Source organism: Hermetia illucens, chromosome 2 (genome assembly GCF_905115235.1).
Source record: "Hermetia illucens chromosome 2, iHerIll2.2.curated.20191125, whole genome shotgun sequence".
NCBI lineage: Eukaryota > Metazoa > Arthropoda > Insecta > Diptera > Stratiomyidae > Hermetia > Hermetia illucens.
The window spans coordinates 189,088,797-189,112,416 of record NC_051850.1 but is presented as its reverse complement, the minus strand read 5'-3'; the positions used below and the strand labels follow the sequence as shown (position 1 = coordinate 189,112,416).

The 23,620-nt window shown below is 44.4% G+C and overlaps 1 protein-coding gene across 1 annotated transcript in view; it reads right to left on the bottom strand.

Annotated features, from left to right (window-relative positions):
• The window catches only part of LOC119650457 (E3 ubiquitin-protein ligase CBL-B-B), a 305,536-nt gene that overhangs the window by 30,202 nt on the left and 251,714 nt on the right, over positions 1-23,620 (bottom strand). The window contains exons 4-6 of the mRNA XM_038053313.1: positions 20,794-20,918; positions 19,498-19,619; positions 4,551-4,682 (exon numbers count right to left, since the gene is read on the bottom strand). Coding sequence (XP_037909241.1) covers positions 4,551-4,682; positions 19,498-19,619; positions 20,794-20,918 — 379 coding nt within the window. The remainder of the gene's footprint in view (positions 1-4,550; positions 4,683-19,497; positions 19,620-20,793; positions 20,919-23,620) is intronic.

Below are 23,620 nucleotides of genomic sequence, written 5' to 3'. Positions count from 1 at the left end.
AAATTCGGCAAGCCAATGAAGATTTTACGTACGGACAACAGTCGAGAGTATTGCAACCTTGAAATGAAGCGATATCTCGAGCCTCGTGGTATCGAGATGGTAAACACGGCACCTTACACTCCCCAGCAGAATGGGAAAGCCGAGCGTGACAACAGAACAATCATCGAGAGTGCGCGCACGATGATAACGGCAAAGAAACTTCCTCTGTCGCTATGGGCCGAAGCAGTCGGAACAGCAGTGACCGTGCTCAACCGAGTTCTTGCTACAGGTAAAGAGAAAACACCATACGAGATCTGGTTTGGAAAAACACCAGATGTGTCTCATTTTCGAGTGTTCGGATCGGATGCGTACATGCATATCGACAAACAATTTCGCAAGAAATTAGATCCAAAGGCCACGAAGTTGATCTTAGTTGGATATCAGAACGACTCTATAAATTACCGTTTGTACAATCCACAGAATAATAAAATATATATATCAAGAGACGTCATATTCAACGAGAAGTCACAACTTGGGCTAGAAATAGGCAAAGAATTCGAATACATCCTTCCAGCGGACGAAAATGAAGATGTGGCAAAACCCGTTGAACAGCAACAGAAGGAAGAATGCCTGGAAGCTCAAGAAGAATATAAAAATCAACTAGGCAATGACAGACAACTGCGGGACCGTGCAAACATCCATCGACCCTTACGGTTTGAGATCGATCGACTTCGCTGAATATAATCCGCCAAATTCATTCCAGGAGGCGATGAACAGTGCCGAGGTAGAAAATTGGGCCGAGGCAATTCAGGAAGAGTTAGATGCGCACGAGCAGAACGAGACTTGGTCAATCGTACCAAGGAAAACGGATCGAAAACCCATAGATTCGAAATGGGTATTCAAGGTCATACGACATATACCGATACAAAGCGAGACTTTGTGCAAGAGGATTTCAACAAAAACAGGGACTCGACTATACGGAGACTTTCTCGCCAGCCGTGAGATACGACTCGTTGAGAGTTCTATTGGCCATGGTGACTGAACAGGTCTTGGAGCTTACACAATTTGAGGTGAGAACAGCCTTTCTTCACGGCGAGCTGAAGGAAGAGATCTACATGGAAATACCGGAGGGACTCAACGTCAAGAAAGAAGAAAAACGTGATTTCGTGTGTAAACTGAACAAGTCGTTGTACGGGTTAAAACAAGCACCCAGGTGCTGGAACCAAAAGTTTCGCGAGTTCTTCGATAAATATCAGTTTAGCGAAACGGAAGCCGACAAGTGTATCTTTCGAGGACAAGTAGACGGTGTAGATGTATTTTCTGCGCTTTTTGTAAATGACGGACCCATCGCAGCAAAAACCAGTGAAGCTCTCGAGTCAGTAATAAAATCGTTGGAAAGCGCATTCGAAATTACGATCGGAGATGGAAAGTTATTTGTCGGGGTACAAATAGAACGAAATCGAATAAATAAAACCATGTTCTTGGATCAAGAAGCGTATGTGAAGAAAATTCTCAATAAATTCAAGATGGTTGATGCAAAAGCGGCAAGTATTCCTGCAGGCCCGCACGTGCGACTAGTTCCAAACGATCGCAACGATGATAGCCCAAGTACAGTACCGTTCCGAGAAGCAGTGGGCTCATTAATGTTTCTTGCGGTTGTGACGCGGCCAGACATCGCATATTCGGGATAATGTACAAAAGCGGCGGGAGTAACTCGAAGTTACAGGGGTTTTCAGACTCGGATTTCGCAAGTGACACGGAGACGCGCAGATCTACCACTTAGTATACGTTTTGTCTATCGAACTGGATTGTGACGTAGTCGTCCCAATGACAAAAGCTATATAAAGAAAAGTCCCTAATAAAGTGCATATACACTCGCTAGAAAAAATGTGCGTACACTAAGCAGTTCCTGGTTATTCGTTAGTAAAACACACGAATAAATTAGTTTTTTAAAAACATTTTATTGTTTGCATATTGCTTGTGGTCTTGTTGCTTTGATAAGGCCACTTTTACGAAATTAGAATTCAAGGAAACTGAAATAAAAAAAGGGAAATAAGAAAAGTCACAAATGTTCAGTAGAAAAAGTCTGCGTACAGCCACATAATTAGGTGATTCCCCGAAATATAAATCCTTGCCATTTGGAGTAAATTGATTGTGAGTTATTGGTTTGGTTGGCTGTGTTTGAAGTGTGAAAAATAAGGACGTTTTTTCGTTATTTTGTGTGTATAATTGTTATTATGGAATTGAAGCGAAAAGAGATTTGTGTAAGTGAAAGAAAAGTTATAATAAAATTATGGGAAGAAGGAAAAAGTTTCCGCGAAATAGCCAGGATAGTAGGAAGGCGACATTAATCAGTTCAAAGGGTAGTTAACAACTTTAAATCGACGGGAATAATAACATCGAAGCCACGATCTGGTCGCCCATCGAAGTTGTCGATTAGGGAAAGGCGAAGTATTATAGGTTCGGTGAAAAAGAATCCACGAATAACTGCACCATAAATCGCGAAAGATATTGAACTTAAGTTCAACAGAAAAATTTGTGCTGATACTGCACGGAAAACACTCAAGAGAGCTGGTTACCATGGGCGAGTTGCACGTAAGAAACCATTTATTTCATTAACTAATAGGCGAAAACGAATAAAATTTGCGAATAAGTACGTAAACCAATCAAATGAATTCTGGGAAAATGTGCTTTTCTCAAATGAAAGTAAATACTGCATTTTTGGAATAAAAGGAAGAAAAATAGTATGGAGAAAAGCATGTACAGCATTGAATAAAGAAAATTTGATGCCAACGGTAAAGCAGTGGCGGAATAATGATTTGGGGGTGTATGGCAAGTGGTGGCGTAGGAAATCTGCAATTTATAGAGTCTACCATGGACAAATATGACTACCTAAATATTTTAAAACGTAATTTAAAACAAAGTGCTGAAAATTTACGCCTGGGTGACGAATTTTATTTTATGCATGACAACAACCCTAAGCATACGGCTGAGGTTAATAAGCTGTGGCTATTATATAATGTTCCCAAACAGTTATATACACCCCCACAATCGCCAGATTTAAATCCCATAGAACATCTGTGGGATTTATTAGAACGCAGAATTCGCCAATACGATATAACTTCAAAGGATATGCTGAAAAATGTATTACAAGAAGAATGGAATAAAATAAGTGTTGAAGAAACATCTAAACTTCTATCTTCTATGCCGAAAAGATTAAAAGAGGTCATAAAAAGAAAAGGGTATCCTACAAGCTACTGATTTGCTTTTCATATTTACTCAAATATAATTTGTTTTAAATATTTGTTTACTGTACGCAGACTTTTTCTACTGAATTATTGCGATTCTTTTAATTTTTGGCTTTATAACCTGGTTTTTGTAAGACTTATAACTTAGTGAATTAAATACACTAAAACTACGGAACTATTTGTAATGTTTGGATAATAAATTCGCCACAAAAATTAGCTTAATTTTTTTGTTTTACTAAGGAAAAGTATCATACTACTGAGTGTACGCACACTTTTTCTGCCTAGTGTATATATAAATCAAAGTTTCCTCTTCTTTTCTTTAACTCTATCGCCCCTCTTCTTTTCAATAATGCTCCTCAGAATATTATCGATGACGAATTTCAAAGATTACTCGATGAGAGCTCATGTTAACACAAAAGCAATTTGCAGAGTTACGTGTGGTAACTCGGCAAGACATTACTATGCTATTGCGTTTAAGGCAAATGAGAAAAATCCCAAAGAAGGGAAAGGAAAGAATTTATCAAAAGGACAAAGGATTAGAGCAAGAAATGAACATGTTTGCATTTCATTTGAGTTTTTTAGAAAAGCAGTACCGGAAAAAGAAAAAGAAGGCGAGGCAGACCCTGCCTGAGATGGAGCGATGGCGTAGGTCAGGACGCCAGACAGCTCTTAGGGGTAGTATCGGATTAGTGGACCTCGGCGCAAAACCGGGATATCTGGAGTTCCTTATTACGGTAGGCCTAGACCGATACCGATTGTTGCGCCGTTGATGATGATGATGAGTACCAATTGTAGATTGACGCACATATTCCTTCAAGCACGGGAACTTAAAGTTATCTTGAATGTATACTCATAAAGGAGAACCTATCATTGTTGAATTTTCAATATCATGATAAAAGTTAAGAACACCATTATATTAAATGCACGAGAATAATTTAAGTGATAAAAACATAGTTGCAACAGAACTCCTTCATGTGTAGAAAAAACGTTTAAATTAATTGAAACGAGTGAACATAATAAGTTGAGAAATTTTTCAAATAAGACACATGAAAAGAGTCCTTTTTGCAACCCCACGTGGATGAATGACCAAATGATATTAACTGTATTCAATGATTTTTTAAAACTAGCCGTTACATAAAATTTTTGTTTCGCTTCCTTTCTATTTTCCATTCAAACTAAGCGCCAAAGAAAATCATTCAATTACGGTATAAACAAACTGAACAACAAAATATATTATAATTTAATGTGAATAATAATAGTAAAAAAACAGAACTGACTATGCACAAAATCAACGTTTCACATTCAAGCAACCAAAAACTATACCTCAGTATCGTCGTCATCCACATTTTGCTGTCGTCCATTTGTTGAATTGCGATTATGTTGCTTCTTTGGGTCAAAGGCGTCCACGACTATTTGTTCAGTCCCTTTAATTTCCGCTCGGCAGAACGGACATCCCTGAAAAAGTAAGTGAGAATGATGAATGTTTTGAAGGGCAGTTTGCTTCGGATATTCAAATATACAGTGAGAGGTTTTGATATGCCTAGAGTTTAAAATTAGCGGGTGCAAAGTCTATATCAAATATATCTTTAACGACTATTCCCTCTATTGCCATTTAGATGAAAGTCCTGGGGGGGTTTAACGTGAGTCCCTGCCGTGTAGACATAATCCCACGGTCCTCTTCGGACACGGATTGATTTTGGGACCACAATCAGAGCCCTGCCATGCAAGCACAGCGGTCCTGGTTTATACTGAGTGCAGGATCAGCATTTATACCAGCGGATGCGAGGCCAATCTACCCTACACCTCTGCCGCAACTAAGGAGTACGGCACCTGAGTTGTACAGCGCAACTCTACGCTTGAGCTCCGAGGAGCTCTGCCTGCGATGTAGGCATAACCACAACCACCATGAAACTCCCACTAGGGGGCCAACCGCAAATAACCGGTTTCTTAAGAGACAACAAAAATGCCGCTCTAGTGGCTCTAGGCTCCTTCAAAAGGATTTTCGCTTGCCGGCAAGAGTCCAAATTTCACCACTCGGTTGAGTGAATCCTTGCAATTTCACCCTTCAGAGTAGACTTGACAGTAGATGGTCGGATTCCAAGAGCTGGTTCTGGCCCCACCATTGTGGATCCAGACCCTGGGCGAGCTAGTCTGTCAGCCTCCTCATTGCCGGCGATGTTAGAGTGCCCCGGCACCCACATCAGGGTATCTTTCGTTCAGTCGGCCAAGTTTCAGCAGTACCTGATGACAACTCCACACCAACTTGCTTGATATGTTATTGCCATTTAGCGCTGATAATGCCGCCCGACTGTCGGAACAGATTCGAATGGTGCGACCTCTCCATTTCTGTCGCAGACATTCTTCTGCTGCCAATGAAATGGCATATATCTCCGCCTGGAATATGGTCGTCATTTTTCCGAGAGGTCGGGCCAGTTCTATAATCGGATTTTCCGAGAACACCCCTGCACCTGATCCATCCTCCATGACTGACCCGTCGGTGAAGATTATTAGGTCTGTAATCTGAAAAGACTCATGGCCACTTGTCGACCATTCTTCTCTTTCGGTGATTACGACAGTATATGTCTTTTCAAAGACGAATCTGGAAACCATATGATCGGTCGGCATCAGGGTTACCGGATGTTTTTCAAGGAATTTCCAGATAGACGCATGCCCGTTGGATTGGCCGCCTTTCCACGCCCCAATGGTATCGAGCCTATATGCGTCGTTGGCCGCTTTCCGTTTCACCTCAAAGTGAATTGGGGGTAAATTTAGGATAGCTTCAAGTGCCGCAGTCGGCGTAGTACTCATTGCTCCAGTAACATTTAGGCAACCAAGTCTCTGAATCTGCGTTAGCAGCTTCCTGCTGTTAGCAAAGTTCAGTCTTGGCCACCAGACGATGCATGCATACATCAAAATGGGTTTTATTATGAATGTATACATCCAGTGTATCCGTTTAGGTGAAAGTCCCCAGGTCTTACCTATCGCATTCCTACAGCACCAGAGCAATCTGCAGGATTTCTGATATTGTTCCTGGATATGATGCTTCCACGTTAACTTGGAGTCGAAATGTACTCCTAAGTACTTGATTGTTTGTGCCAGCTGGATTTCCGCCCCTGCTAAAGTGGGTAGCGTATAGCTACCCCACCTGACGTTCCTAGTGAACATAACTAGTCCAGTCTTCCTAGCGTTCACCGTGAGTCCATTGCGGAGGCACCAGCTGTGGATTACATGCAGAGTTGCATTCAAGCGGTCACATACTGTGTCCGCAAACTTGCCGGTAATTATTACGGCTAGGTCGTCCGCAAATGTTTGCGCCAAGACTTTTTTGTCCTCCAGGAGCCACAGCAGGGTATCCATTACCAAGAGCCATAACAGTGGAGAGAGAACCCCTCCCTGTGAGCAGCCCCTGAGACATCCTGCTTCAATAGATTTCTGGCCGACCGATATGTGGATTTTTCTCCACTCTAGCATGTGAAGGATCCAACTGATTAGCAGCGGTTCAATTCCATGCAGTCTTGCCGCATCACAAATTGCCGCGAATGAGGCATAATTGAAGGCACCTTCGATGTCCATGAATGCGCCTAAGGCGTATTCTTTTTCGGACATCGCCTTTTCAATTTTTGCCGTAAGTTCATGGAGTGTTGTCTCTGTGGATTTGCCTTTCTGGTAGGCGTGTTGCCTATGGTGAAGTGGCCACTTAGGAATGTGTGTGTCCCTTATGAACCGATCTACTAGTCTTTCTAGTCCTTTTAGCAGAAAGGACGTTAGGCTGATCGGTCGAAAGCTTTTTGCGTCTGTGTAGGTGGGTTTTCCTAGTTTGGGAATGAACAACACCTTCACATCACGCCATTTAATTGGAATATAAGCGTTTGCTAGGCATGCGCGATATATATTCCGAATATGTAGACCCATGGCATCCATTCCTTCTATTACTAGCGCAGGGATGATGCCCTGGATGGCAGACTTGTATCTATGGAACGAGTTAAATGCCCATTTCACTCGCTCCAGTGATACTACTTTGCATGCCAGATTCCAGTCTCTCGGTTGAGGGCTGTATGCACCTGTTGGCCCCGAGATTAGATTTTGGATGCTGCCTGGGAAGTGTACTTCAAGCAAATGGTTTGCCGTTTCTTCATCGCTTTCTGTGTACTTGCCATTCTGTAAACGTAAATAACCCAGTTTCTGGCTACGTTCTTTGACCAGAATCCGCTTCAGCCTTGAGGTTGCCTCAAGAGAGTTAGTCTCTTCGTAAAAGCATCTCCAAGATGATCGTTTGGCCGATCTTATGCTCTTCTTTAGAGCCTTCTGTGCCTCTTTATAGCGATTCCAGCTAGTGCTTGATTCACTCTTCAGAGCACGATTGAGGAGCATCCTTGTCGTTCTCCTCTGTTTTGCCAAATCCGAGTTCCACCATGGTGTTTTACCCTTCTTTGGCATCTTGAGTGGACAGCTTTCTTCGAAAGTTTCTCTCATGCTAGTTGTGATCATCTGGGTTGTCTTCTCAATTCCAGCAATGGATTTGATGCGCTTCCCAGGGATCGTGTCTCGGGCGCTCAATTCTGTTTGATACATTACCCAATCTGTCTTCCTCGGATTCCGAAATGGAGTGGGTGGAGGTGGATCCATGCCCATAACGAAATCAATGCGTCTGTGATCCGAGAGTGTGATATCGTTTGATACTCTCCACTCTCCGATCAGAGCCGCGATGTCAGGAGATGCCACCGTGATGTCGATGACCTCTCGCCTGACCACGTTGAAGAAAGTGGGTTCATTACCCACATTTAGGGTCTGTAAATCGGTTCCTACTAGATACACCAGTAGTCTCGATCCTCTTGCATTGATGTTCGAACTTCCCCAGCATATGTGATGAGCGTTGACATCACATCCTGCTATTACCCTTATGCCTCTACTATTGGGATATTGGATAGCTCTGATGAATGTCCCACTGGGAACGTCTTCTGCGTCGTAGGGGAAATATGCAGAGCGTCATAGTATCTCTTTATCTCCCTGTTGACTTTTTACGGTTAGCTTAGCCGATGTGATGTCGCCATCACATAGGTCGTTAACCAGGTTAGCCTGGAAGTCTTTGGAGACTACCATGCAGGTGCGGGGTCGATCGCTTCCATTGTCATACAATAGGTCAGCATGTTGGAAGTTTAGGCCCCTGACTGCCCAACCAACAACCCATGGTTTTTTTATGAGGTATATAAATGTCTTGCAGCTATTGATCCGACGACTGATAAGTGCAGTCGCCGCTTTAGAATGCTGCAAATTTACTTGGGAAATGTGGCACCTCATCTACGTTTCAGGTGTAGATGCCGGGGGCTGCATCTCCCCTTCAATGGTTTTAGGAGCCGACACTTGTAACGTGACGGTCCCCAGCCCATAGTAGAGCCGGCAACCCGATTTTTCCCGAACCTTCTTAACATCAGGTTCGGGAACGCCGATAGTGAGAAAAGTTCCCGGCCTATCGGTTCTCTCTCCTGTTTTGCTGCCTAGCAGCAACCAGGTGGAAGTGTTAAGGTTGTTCTGTACACCAAGTTGTTCCAGAACCCCAACGCCATTTCGCTCTTCTTCTGGAAGCCAGAGAAAGCACTTTTTGATCGATGGAAGCTCAGAGACCCTTTTCAAGGTTAGTCGCGCACCCTCCCATACATCGTTAAGGGAGGAGCAGTACTGCCTGAGCCACTCGTTCGTGTCTTCGTCGGCAAAGTTCAGCCGTAAGCTTTACGGTATACACCTACCGACTCAAAGCAAAGCTTAATGCGTTGCGCGGACGCAGTCCTTACAGCTAGGAGGAGTTTCCTCCTAAGCTGTTCGCACTGCTCAGTATCGTAGCCGGATGGATTAGAGTTATCATACAGGACCCATCCATCGGCTTCGATAGCCTTGACTGCAAATGAAGGCCTAGCCGTTGCCGGCCGAGCCCTCTCTGCTGCCTTTTGTGTCGAAGAGTTAGGATCATCCGAGGATCGCTGTCGCTTCGGTTTCCCCTTAGCCGCAGGTGCCCCGAACGCTCCTTTCCCCTCAACCTTGGCACAGCTCTTTGGTTGTGCGTTGCCCGGAGGCGGTTTGCCCGAAGGCGGTTTTCCCGGAGGCGGTTTGCCCGAAGGCGGTTTGCCCGAAGGCGGTTTGCCCGAAGACGGTTTGCCCGAAGGCAGTTTGCTGTCCGTGGACAAGTGCTTACCCATGGGCAAGACTTTAGCCTCAGCAGGTGGCGCCGATTGGAGCCTGGGGTCAGGAGTACTGACAGAAGGGGCCTGCTTCGGCTCCTCCGTTAAGGACTGGGTCCCAATTGAATTGGTTCCCACTTGAATAAGTGGGGAATCTGAGTCTAGACTCAGGTTCTCCATCGATGAGCTCAGGGTTGCCCCTTCACTCGGGGTTGGATCGTCGCGATCGAAGTTTAATAGTGTTTGCTTTATAGGTTTATGTTTTTGTTTTTTTGTGTTTTCATAGTTGGCTGCCATGGCCTCAGTTTTTCCGGGGAAAGTAAGTCGATCTCGGCAGAGCCCCTTTTTGCCGAGACAAGGCTAGTTGAAACTGGGGGTTTTGATTACCGCTTGGCTTCAGGTGTCACCTCCCGTTTCCTGGAGGATCTTCCTTACTGAGCTCCCTCACCACGACAAGGTAGGTTATCGTCGAGGGAGCCGCAGTAGGGATACAGTAAGCTTTCCAAGAAGTAACGAAGCATACGAAGAAAGGATTCCCCAGAGCGAAAATGGAAGGAATCTACATATATACTTCACCCAGTGCTACACTTGTCAAAGACGAGCAGATGCTGAGCGTTCTGGTTCTGAATGCAAGTGGCTGAAAATCATAACGAGGGATTTTAAAGTGGGGCTGAATGGGGTAGTCGAAAAACGAATTCGAAAGGACGTGTTCCGCTCGAAGCATTCGTGGAGCTAAACGTGGCACCAGCGAATGTTGGGACCTCATACACTTTTAGAGGAAGGGGCATGGGGTCTATAGTGGACCTGGCATACCTAAGCACCGCTTTAGCCAGTAGAATGAGGACTATACTCACAGTGACCACATAAATCCATTGGGGTGGGGCCTACCGGATGGCAACGAAAAGACTGCGAAGATCGCTACAGGTGACATACCCGCGCCTCCTTAAAGAAATTGTTGCCACTCTGGTTCCTTACCACCAAAGCAGTCCAACGTAATAAGAACATAAACCTGAAGTCGAGATGCGGGAAACAAGTGGTAGGATCGGTGACAACAAGTTTACAGGTTGAGACGGGATCCCTTACAAAGCCTTCAAGCTGGCAGTGAAGACTAATTCCGACCTTTTCGATTTTGGAGACTATTCTCTGCTCAGTGGAAAAAGCAAAAGTGTTACTTCCCAAAACCCAATAAACCACCTGAAGATCCAACATATTGCCCTATCTGCTTGTTGGATACAATGGGGAAGATGATTGAGAAAATGATCTACAACAGACTGCTATCTATGGTCGAAGGCAGAAATGGCTTATTGGAGCGCCAGTTTGGGTTTCTGTGCATCCACTCTATGGTTAATATAAAAGGCATGGTGGTGAAGTTCGCGAAAGGCCCGTTAGTTTCTCGCAACTGCTGTGCTGTGTTGGCGTTGGATATCAAAAATGCATTCAACTCCGTTAATTGGAATTGAATGTAAGGGGCGTTGGCTGAGATAGGTGTTCCTAGATATATACCGAGTCTTATTGAAAATTACCTCTCCCAGAGGATTTTTCTGTACGAGGCAAATGAGGGCCCTAAAGGGTGCATCGTCACAGCAGGAATACCACAGAGTTCGGTACTGGGTCCGCTGCTGTGGAATGTCATCTATAATGGGATGCCTGCTCTGCCCGTCCCAGAGCTACTATTGTCGGCTCTGCGGATGAACTGACTGTAGTTGTATCAGCAAAGCACCCAGAGGATGTGGAAGTCAGTTAGAGTGGTCTTCCCCTGAGGCGGAATTCGATCAAAATGGTCTTTTTTTTTCCAAATTGGGGTTTTGATTTTTTTGGCAGATAGAGAACTGGTGCGATGCCACCGGTATGCCTTTCTTTTTGTCTTGAAAATGTTTTAAGCCATCTAGGATTTTTTTGCTTATAATCGACCTTAGAAAATCCTCACCTCCTAATTCAAATTGCTCAAGGAACTCGCGAGCGGTAGTGAACCAAGCCAGTTATTTCGAGACCACCTTGCGTATAATTTTTCAGAATCCTAGCATGGATAATTTTGAACATCTCTGATCGCCATGAACATTCGTTGTGCCTTCATTAAACTTGAGACATCACTTAAATTCTGTTGGGTTTCAGTGGGAAGGAACGTGACAAAACCTTGAATGTCTCACCTGGCGGAAAAAAGAACGACCGATCCAATATAGAAAAAGACAGGCAGTCGAGCGCAATGTTCAAATTACTGTCTCATACCGTGATGAAGATTAACAGCCACATCTGCGACATCATCTAAATTACCGTGAACGAAGCCGAGTTTGCCAAGAACAGCGAAATCACTGATGCAATACATGCTATGCTGTTACTCATGGAAAAACACTGCAAGGGACACCGTTCTTTCTTCATTGCATTTCTGGATCTAGAGAAGGTGTTTGACCGTGTACCACACAAACTCATCTGGTATGCAGCAGTGCGATAACACCTAACGCTTCACGCATCCGCGCAACTTGGATGAAGTGACATATTACAAATGGTTCTTTGTCATCGACGTATCAGCGAACGTCTCAAATCCAAAATCTACCACAGTGTCGTTCGTCCTGTCGCCAAGGCTGTGCGCCGACCAAGTTCTTCATTTGAGATAGTTCCAAGCCAGCGTACTTCGATGATACGAGGTAGATAGATATTAACGAAAGCTTGGAGCTTTTGGGTAACAGTGAAGTTCACTTTCCATGTAGCAACATAGCGTGGTCGAGGTAATTGAGGAAAGATGTCATCGTCCATTGAATTCCTCCACGTTCTCCGGACAAGGTAGCATGAAGAACGTCACCGATAATAAGAAGAAATAATCTTGGTGTTAGGATGCAAACCCGGCGGACTCCGCTTTGGATCTCAAAATCTTCCAAAATTTAACCTCGAATTCAGCATGTGACATTTTGCCTGATAATAGGTGTTAGTTTCACCGGAATGTCCTTCCTGCGTAGAACATGCCAGATACACCCCCTCTTTACGCTATTGAAAGCTTTCTCGAAATCAATGAAGAGCACCTCGAAGATCTAAATTCTGCCCACTGTTCCAAAATGATTCGTAGGATGTTGATGTGATCAATGCAAGAGGATCCGGAGCGGAAACTAACCTGCTCTCTATCGATCAAGCTTGCGAGATGTTTTTTGATACGTTCCAGGATTATTTTAGCTATTACCTTTGCGACGACATAGAACACGCAAATACCCATCCATTTGTCACACTCCACGCGAGTCCCCTTCTGTGGGATCTTCCATTCTCTCGGAAAAGTCTCGGATTCTCAAGATTTTATCACGAGTGGAAGTAGCAGATATGCAGGTTCAGCGATAAATAACTCTGCTGGGAGATCGTCAAGCCCAGCGGCTCTCCGTTTGAGTGCAATGATGGGCGAAATTATTTTTCTCCTACTTGGAGTACACAACAGTCCCTATCTGCATGTTACGGTGGCTAGCCATTTCATCCAAAAGAGAAGGAAATTCACTAGGTATGATATATTTAAGAACCATGGTGAAGTGTTCTTTCCACCTCTTCAGTTGTTCATTATCGAGGAAGAGAAGTCGACCGTTGACGTCCTTCACCGAAACGTCAAAAACTTTGCAACCACATCCAAACTCTTGCCTGCGGTAGACAGTTCTGAAATCATTGCGATCTGCGGCATCTTTCGTTTCACTGACCAGCGCAATAGCAAATTCTGTCTTGTCAAGGCGTACACTACGCTGAACTTCTCGATATTCGCTCGGTATCGGAATTCGAGTGCGTCACATCCGTTGTAGTCGCCAGGACGGTGTTTCCACATCATATGCCCGAGCAAGATGTTGTCAGATACCACCTTGGCATTTAGATCACCCATCACGATCACAATGTCAACTTTAGGAAGCCTCCCCTGAATAGCGTTTAATTGCTCATAGAAAGCATCCTTCCCCACTATATCGGAGGTCTCCGTTGGTGCATAGCATTTTACAATTGTGATATTCCTTAACCTGGACCGGAATTTTGCAGTTAGAAAATATATCAGAAACCAGTCCAGGCTCTTGCGGCAGCCGTCAGAAGCATCCCGACACCAGACTCGCGGCTGCTACCACTTAGCTTTCCAGAGTACAAAAGCACATTGCCGCACGAGGGAGAGGTGTACTCTCCAGAATCCCACCATCTTACTTCGCTTTGGCCCATAATGCCCAGTTTATATCGTTGCAATTCCCACTCAAGTCGCTGAAGGTCAACATTCTGAAGACCCTCGCTATCGTTGTCGAGGAGCGTGCGCAAGTTCCAGAAACAAATCGTAGTCCATTTTCGATAGCCAAAGATCGTAGTCATGAGGTCCGTCCCTATCCGAGGCGTTATTCACGTTTCGGTAGCAATAAAGTTTCAAAATTTGTAAGTTGCTAGTCCATAAATTTCTTTCGGAAGCTCGAGTGCAAACTTTAACGGAAACAAGGTCCAAGCCGATGGCGATTGGGGGCGCGCAGTACATGGGACTATATCCCTCCATTAGGGATCGGTGGGTCGAAGCCACTGATTGCTGAGGATATAAACGTACACCCTCTTATAGAGAATCGGGAATCGGGGTTATCGGCCAGGACCTAGTCCTCCAGTGCCAGAAATACCAGTGTTTCAGGGAGATATTAGTCACTATGAGTCGTTCAAAAGTCTATTCCACTCCGTTTATAATGGCTCCGATATTGGTAGCGCGGAGCGTCTGATGATGCTTAAAAAATTGAGGGGCGCAGAGCGAGTGATAGATTACCTAGGAGTCCATGGGGAAAACTATGCTCAAACATGGGACCTGTTGGATCGACGAGCCCTGATAGAGAAGGAAATCCAGGCACTTGTTGATCTGTTGATCTCAGAACGTTAGGGACGGCCCTGGGCACAATATGATCTGTGGTCCAGAATCTCCTCAAGGCAAAATATAATGCTGCTGAAGGCGTGCCATTCATCCCTTATATCTTGACGTGAAAGATGGATGTTTTGATGTCCGAGATAAAAACCAAACCGCTGGTAGTGAAAAGGGTAACCAAAGGCTGACTTCCGCATGTTCTGCGACTTATAAAGGAACTTTTACAAGGGAAAAAGTTGGCGGACCATCTAACGGAGTACGCATCGTATATCCCTGCTTTGTTGGACTCAAATATTTTGGCACAGTTATTAGTGAATGGAGTAGAAACCGTAGAGAGTTTCTTACTCCAAAACACAAGATTGGGATGGATAGTGTCAGGACCAGCAGAGTGTCTCGTCTCGGAATTTACCTCAGTTCACGTATCATTCAAAGAACTGGATACACGATTAAGAGCGTTTTGGGATATGCCACTGAGTAAGGAGTATGAAAAAAATTATTATCGAACGTTGGAAAGAAGGTACGCAGTCACAACACCCTGACGAAGCAATAACATGAAACTAGGCAACTTGTATCATAAGGTGGTATGGCAGCTCCTATGTCAAGAGAAAAGATGGACGAAAAACGTTGAGCGTAAACAGAAGTCTGATGGGTTCATGCGTGAATATTTGACTATGGGACATATGGTGGAGGTGCCAAGATAGTCCATTTAAATGAACTTATTGATCATTATTATATATACCTACTTCGGGCGGAATAATATAAAATAATAATAAAAAATAAAAATAAATAAATAATAAATACCGGACCGACCCAAGCCCGGTTGTGAAAGGAGAAGGGATGGATAGCTTCAGTCTGAATGGCTGTACGCCACCACAGCGTCTCAGGGGGTAGGTGAGGAAAGTGCAGGAACAGTCTTGCAGATTACTCACTAAGGAAGCTATCTACACACCTGGCAGCTAGGGATAAAATGCACCACCAAAAATGAGAAGAAGGAGAAATTTGAGGCCCGGTACGGATAACCGGCGGGAGTCGTCTGACTTGGTGACTGGGTCGGGTTCTCGTAATGGACAGCACGGCGTCGAAACCGCTAGTCGTGGGGCGGTTCGACGTCTAGGCGCCACGACGACCAGGAGTACAGCTCCGCCTGCTGCAGCTGTGTCGCCACAATCTGTGGCGACCACTTCAGCAGGTTCGCGTAGGAAGCGGATGAAATGGACTGAAGAAATGAACCTCTTCATCATCCGCTCCTACTACGAAATAACGGCGGGGGCGGGTAGAACATCTTACCGTCCCTTGTTGCACCAGAGATTCGTCGAGCGTTTCCCGCAATTCGCACACGTGACTGTGCAGCGAGTCGCAGACCAGTACCGCTTCATTACTCGCAGCGACACAATCCCGGCCACCATCAGGGAACGTGTTCGACTTGAAGTCATCGGGGAAACTGGTGACCGAGAGTCGATGGGGGCAGAGGCGGCGGCATCAACAACATCACGCCGCACTGCAGTAAACAGGTTCAGTACTCGCCGAAGCCCAGCTGAGGTTTCCGCTGAGGTTCGGGACGAATTCCAAAGAGCGTGTATAGAATTCTCGGATATGGATCCTTTGCATAGACCAGGTATTCCCAGGTTCTATGCATCTCCAGCAACTCCGGGAATTCTATCTCAAATCAATGATGAGATTGCATCTCGGCTGTGTGTTGATATGTCGCTGCTGCAACTACAATCACTTGTGTGTTGTGGTGCAGTTGCGGCTATCAGATTGCACGGTCAGAAGATTCGCTTTCGCGTTATTGGTTTGAGTGACAAAAAAGATCCACCATGGAAAATTCGTCTGGAACGTCGACGGGACTTACTAAGGCAGGACATTGCTAGACTGATTCAGATCAGCACTGGCAATGCCAGCCGACGGGTGAGAAATAAAGTGCAGAGGGTTTACCGGAACTATGCCATCCCCTGTGAGACACCCGTAGTTGAAATTCTGGACACAATAAACCGGAAACTTTCTGTCATATGCAGTCGGTTGCGACGGTATGGCGAAAGTTATTCCAGACGTGTCCAGAATGCAACATACGCGAGGAACCAGCGGAGCTTTTTCAGATCTCTCAACGAATCTCAACAGAGCGCCCAGACAATACAGTTCTCGGTGACGGAAGCGAAAGAGTATTGGGGTGGACTTTGGGGGTTACCTGCCCAGCATGCTGAGCATGCTGAGTGGATCACCGCCGAAGGCACCCGCCATGTCAATACACCTGGCATGAATTTCGCGGATGTTACCGAAGAGGAAGTTCGACGAGCCATAAACAGCTCGAAGAACTAGAGGGGCCCAGGTCTGGATCGGGTGCAGAATTTCTGGTATAAGAAATTTACCAGCATACACAGTCGGTTGGCACGCAGTATAAATGCGGTCATGAGTCGGCCGGAGGAATTTCCACCTTTCCTCACTGTGGGGATTACCTACCTTATCCTTGAGAAGGACACGGTGCAGGACCCCGCAGACACAAGACCGATCACTTGCTTACCAACCCTCTACAAATTCATCACGTCCATTATTAGTGGAAGGATCAATGCGCACCTCGAGACCAACAACATTCTGTCCGAGGAGCAGAAGGGCTGCCGAGTTGGATCAAGGGGTTGCAAAGAGCAACTCATTATCGACTCGGTAGTTGTAGGACAAGCAACTAGAGGTCAAAGAAACCTCTTTAGTTGCTATATCGATTATGCCAAGGCTTTTGATAGCGTTCCGCATACCTGGCTAATCGACATCCTACATCTGTATCGCATTGATCCGAAACTAATAAAGTTTTTGGCGACAGTCATGGAAGGGTGGCATACCACCTTATCGGTGCGTACATCTGAGGGTGCTAATACCTCAGAGCCCATTCGTATACGGAGGGGCATCTTCCAGGGGGATTCATTGAGTCCTCTTTGGTTTTGTATGGCACTGAACCCCCTTTCATGGCTACTGAATGATGCTAGAGGGCATGGTGTTGCAATAAAATAGTGCGAACTGACACACTTGATGTACCTAGATGACATCAAGCTGTATGCTGGTACTGACAACCATCTCAGAAGTCTGTTACGAATAATAGACATGTTCAGCCGTGGTATTCGGATGGAGTTTGGATTAGACAAATGTCGAATCCAAGCCATCCGCAAAGGTCATCACGAGCCGGATGCCGGACATAGCATTCTTCAAGTACCTAGGAATTCTGCAAGGAACCCATGCTCGAGTTGGTGATCTGAAGGAAGCTCTGCTGTCCGAATTCCTGCGACGTGTAAAGCTGGTGCTGAAATCGCATCTCTCGGGGAAGAATAAAATAAGCGCGTTAAATGTATTCGCTATCCCTTCACTGGCTTATGCATTCGGAATATTGCCGTGGACGAAGACCGACCTGGAAAACGTCCAGCGGCGGATACGGACAACTGTGTCCAAATTCCGAATGCATCACCCAAAGTCTGCCGTGGAGCGGATGAACCTGCCTCGTGACATCGGAGGTAGAGGCATGGTTGACGTGGCGGCACAACATCATCGCCAAGTCGACTCGCTGCGCGCTTATTTTTACAGTAAAGAGCAGGCGAGCCCCTTGCATGCGGCTGTCTGTAAGGCAGACTGTGGACTGACTCCACTTAATTTGAAGGATCGATCTTTCAATCCTCTGAGTGGGGTGAAGTCGGACCAGAAGCGGATCGAGGAATGGAAGTCGAAGGCAATGCACGGTAAACATGTGAATTGTCTTTGACAGCCATTTGTCGATTTGCATCTGTCGAACAGATGGCTGTGTGCTGGGGAGCTCTTTGCTGAGACGGAGGGGTTCATGTGTGCCATTCAGGATGGCGTGGTCGCCACCCGAGCTTATAAAAAGCTCATCATGAAAGAACGGGTGGAGAACGACCAATGCAGAATGTGTGGTTCGGCGTTAGAGACGTTGGACCATCTCATTTCAGGCTGTACTGTTATGGCACCGGTGCAGTACATTACCAGGCATAATGCTGTCTGTAAGGTTATTCATCAAAATCTTGCATACAAGCATGGGCTGATCACGAGGACATGTCCGGTTTACCGATATGAGCCGCAAGCAGTATTTGATAGTTCTGCTTACAGCATGTATTGGGACCGGCAAGTTCTGACTGATCGCCATACCGCACACAACAAGCCTGACGTACTGTTAGTTGACAAGACGGGTCGCTCCGCGTATATTATTGATGTCGCTATCCCCCATAATAGCAACATTGAACGGAAATACGTGGAGAAGAAGGTGAACTATGAGCCATTGGCTCGGGAAATCAAAGAAATTTAGCGTCTCGAGCGGGTGGTTGTAGTTCCCATAATATTGTCAGCTACAAGTATTGTACCTAAATCCCTCACGGCTTCCCTTGATGTCCTGGGATTTTCGCACAGTCTGGTTCAAACCATGCAGAAGTACACCATTCTGCATACGTGCTCGATGTTGCAGGGAGTACTCGACGGATTCTCCCACTGACCTACCATCGCCCACCACCACCAGTGCCCCTTTAGTTTTTAAGTAGGTAGGATCGTCCGAGCCTAAATGCTTGGCACTTAGTGCTAGTATTAGGTAAAATTCGGCATCTGCCGAGATTGTGATAACTCGGAAATAAATAAAATAAATAAATCTCAATTCACTTTAAATAGAGCAGAAGAGGTTTTGTTAGGTACATGACGGAATAGGTGTGATTATTTTGATTTTCCGGTGAGTTTATAGATTTCCGCCCTTCTGAATATATATAAACCCCTTTTGATAATAAAGAAATACCCTCACTTATTATATTATTAAGCTACACAATATTTTATTGTTGCAAAAAATTTGAACAAAATCTTTTCCCTTTAATGCCTTTATTACTCTAGGAAGCAGAATATACCACCACCACCACCCCCAATTATGGGAAAGCAGCGAATTTCAATGAAATCACGACTATCTGAAATGTGAAAAGACGAAGGACAGCAGGTTCCTAATAGCTGTGTCCCCTCATTGTTTTATAAGTATTCATCTCCAATTTAAAAGAAACTTTGAAATATTCGATTTACCCTTCCAAGAAGTATTATTCATCCCACGCGTAACTTTGCTTATTGTTTTTTGCTTTTTCCTTCTTCATAAATTCAAGGAATCCATGCCATTTGATAATAATTTAACTTAAAATTCCACCAAGTTACGCTTTCCAGCATACCGAACGATACTGTCTTCCTTAGAAAAATAATTTGTAAGCTCCCATGATATCTTATTGTATCTTAAATTTAAGGATAAAACTCTTACCTGTCCATCCGAGTCTACTTGCCACGCTGTTAAACAAGGTGTACACAGTAAATGGCCGCAGGGTTCAATTCTAATATCTTTATCGTTTTCGGCACATATTTTACATAGCTGGAACGTACTCCCTGCGAAATAGAAGGACAAGAAGAAAATGATTAATTAAAATGAACTGCGGGAATTAATTTATACCACGTGGACTAGTCGAATGTATCACTGTGATCCGAATCAATTTCAAAATTGGAATTTAATTAAACAAAGACTACATTTGAAAGGTAAAATGAAAGATGATGGGATGGAATTAAATATTTTTTATCAAATGGTATGAAAGATATAATTGATTATGCATTAGAAAAAAACGTGCTTCGGAAGTTTCCTAGTTGGTTTAGCTAATTTTTAAAGCATTTCACTTCCTGTTGAGGGTGAAGGTTTTTTCTTTTTCAATCCAACCACAATTTGAAATAATAATAATAAAAAAAAAACTTGTTTCTTTTTCGTTGGTGTAGATATTTATTCTTGCAAAAACAGATATTTCGGGAACCACTTGTTGCCTTCATCAGTGCTAACAAATCTCTTGTTAGCACTGGTGAAGGTGCTAACAAATCTGCAACTGATGAAGGGAACAAGTGGTTCCCGAAATATCGTCTCTTGTTAGCACTGATGAAGGGAACAAGTGGTTCCCGAAATATCGTCTCTTGTTAGCACTGATGAAGGGAACAAGTGGTTCCCGAAATATCGTCTCTTGTTAGCACTGATGAAGGGAACAAGTGGTTCCCGAAATATCGTTTCTTGTTAGCACTGATGAAGGGAACAAATGGTTCCCGAAATATCGTCGCTTGTTAGCACTGATGAAGGGAACAAGTGGTTCCCGAATTATCGTCTCTTGTTAGCACTGATGAAGGGAACAAGTGGTTCCCGAAATATCGTCGCTTGTTAGTACTGATGAAGGGAACAAGTGGTTCCCGAATTATCGTCTCTTGTTAGCACTGATGAAGGGAACAAGTGGTTCCCGAAATATCGTTTCTTGTTAGCACTGATGAAGGGAACAAATGGTTCCCGAAATATCGGCTTTTGCAAGAATAAATATCTACACCAACGAAAAAGAAACAAGTTTTTTTTTGTATTTGTTTTTTATTTTTTTGAGATACATTTGAGAAACATCGCATAATTACACTCAGAGAACCACCATTTTCTGTGGTAAAAATTCGACTCTACACTGTTCTCTTCCATTACGCTAACAAGATTTTCTTTGATTTAATTAGATTTCAATATTAAGTACTGAAACTGTATCGTGTTGCTTACCCATTTCACAATAGAGTTCATATTGTTCCTGTGTGACGGTAATATGATCTTCCGTAGGACTTTGTACTGCCTTCGATAAGTCTGGGTTGTATGGTTGCCCGTCGGGATACAAATAGAAACCCTCCCTGTAATAATATGATAAAAAGAAAATATTAAACCACGTCAATTGTCTTAACGCTCGAAAAAAGTGCAATCGTGAAAAGAAAAATGTTTGCTCCTTTTTTAGACAAGAGAATGCCAATATGAATCTCGTAGTGTTAAGATATTCGATATGACAAGAAATTCTAGACTAAACCTTTGCTAACAAGATTTATGGCGTCGAATTTGTCTGTTTTCTTTCCGCAAGATTCAACCCTAAAAAAATATTTATAAAGGTTTTCCTCTTTACGTTCGGTGAAGGGCAAAGAGCTTTAAACCATTGAGAATAGATTTCAAGTAAAAGTTTTCATCTGAAGATTAGAATTTCTTGTAGATGGAAGTAACGCTTTCAAGGTGTTCTTTGAAAAAAGTTTATACCGAAATCCTTTATGGCTGATTCATGTTATTATGATAAGTTTCGAAGCAAGAGAATGAGGCGGAAAAGTTAGTTGACTTATAGTTAGTGTAAGAATTAAATAGTTGTTTCGAAAAAGTATCTAGGGAAAAGTGTGTTGTCTTGATAACTAATGTCATCCAGTTTTTAATCTTGTATCAAATTAAAGGTTTCGGTTAGTACTTTTCGAAGCCGGGCTTAGTTTTGACATTTATTGAAAAGGTGGGGAGTGCGGGGGGTTGAAAGTCATCACTTTTTTAACGAACCCATTCTCAGAAACTACCTAACCGAAAAATCTGAAAAAAAAAACAGGGGGCTGTCAATATATGGTGGCTAGGCTCCGAAATACCCTCCATACCGATACTTCTTCAAATAAAGTTAATAATAGTAGGGTAGGAAGGTATCATTGGCCGCTCCGAAGAGCCCAATTAGCGCTTTGGTGCGCCGTTTTGATGTCACAAACTCCTAAAACCGTGACTGTTGTTATGGGAGCAGGGAGGCAGAGTCCAGCCGGCTCGGATCTTCAGAGCCAGTCCGTAGCATTCACGAAGGAAAGCAGCTCTCCCACCCTGCAGCTAGAAATCTCTCTGAGGTCCTCAAAGTATGGTTTGCCCAGTGTCCACAGCCTGACTCGAGCCAGAGCTTGGCAATCGCAGAGAAAGTACATGATGGTTTCTCTTCTTTCTCCGTTGCTTCGGCAATGCGAGTTGTAGGGTATGCCGAGCCTAGCGGCATGGTCCCCTATGGGCCAGTGCCCCGTGCAGACCGCCGTAATCTTGAATGCATTTGCACGCGTCTGGCACAGGAGCTCTCGTGATCGAGCTATGTTATAAGCGGGCCAAATTCTCCTTGACTTGGCACAGCTTGCCTTGGCCATCTCAGGCCCGCGGCTGCTAGGTAGTGCGAGTAGACCCCGCCCTCGACAGGCGCCAGCGGAACATCGACTGTATTCGCCGAGGGATTGCCAAGAGCAGAGCCTTTCCTGGCCAATCCGTCAGCCCGCTCATTCCCCTCTATGTTCCCATACCCGGGAACCCAGAGGAGAGTGACCTTGAGCGTGCCGCCCAGATGGTTGAGCGCGTCTCTGCACTGCCCCACCAGCCGGGAAGGCCTTGATGACCGCTTGGCTGTCGGTCAGAATGGCAATGTTACGCTTTGGGCTCGAATCACGCTCCAGCCATCGACAGACTTCCAATATCGCCAATACTTCCGCCTGGAATACACTGGCGAAACCTGGGAGACCATATGACTTGGATACACCGTGTGTATTCGAGAAAACCCCGCGCCGACTCCATAGGCCATCTTTGATCCGTCCGTAAAGAATACCGTGTCATAGTCTTGAAACACGCCGCCGGTCTTCCACTTTGCCCTGGTTGGAAGGTCCACAGCAAAGTTTCTCGTGAAGTTCAGCTTGCGTGTGACATAGTCCGTGAGGAAAGAACCAATCTTTGTCTTTGTGTACATTACTATAATTTTTAGTAATTTGTAGTGACCGCGGCTTCGCGACGGGAACAGAATCTCATTCGGCTTTTTCTTAATTAATATGCTTAAATAATGCATTTCATAATGTGCAATTACCCTAATGTTCGCCGCAGATTGCACATTATTGAATGCATTCGGGCGAATCAATCTTGACAGAGGCGAATAATTTGCCGCATCCGCAGGCGCATGCTCATGTTGCCGCAACATGAACTGGCAGAGTTCAATGCAAAGCAGCGGGAGGCGAAGCGGTGCTGGGTTGAGGAGAGATCGAAGGCCAGGAGAGTGATAACAGTGAACTGAACGAATTGGTAGTGATTTACTTTTCCCCCAAAATAGATTATATTTCAATATTTCAATTAAATGATTGTTTTAAAAACTCGTATTCGTGACGAGGAAGTAATTTAGTGAAAAAAATTGAAGAAGATTGTCAAGGGACGTGAACAGCGCGAACCCTTTGTCGTCTCCGTTGGAGACAAAGCAAACCTCTGGGACTACCTCGAAAACAAGCCGTGTTGTGGTTTAAGTTAATATTGACAATAGAAAATTATAACATTCGTGGAAATAAATTGTTATAACATAAAACAGCGGAAGAAAGGCAAAGAGGAGGCTGCAATTTGATGGAAAATTTTCGGGGAGGCTTGCCCGCGACAAACCATCCATCTAGCCGGATTCGCTAGTGTGTTTTCGCAGCCCGATCGGGAAAATTCTCGCGTACAGCATTTGAAGTCACCGAACCCAAAGAGATTTTCTTTTTTATTATAAAAAAAAGAGAAAAATATAAACAATTGTAAATTTTGTTTAGGAATTCCTAAT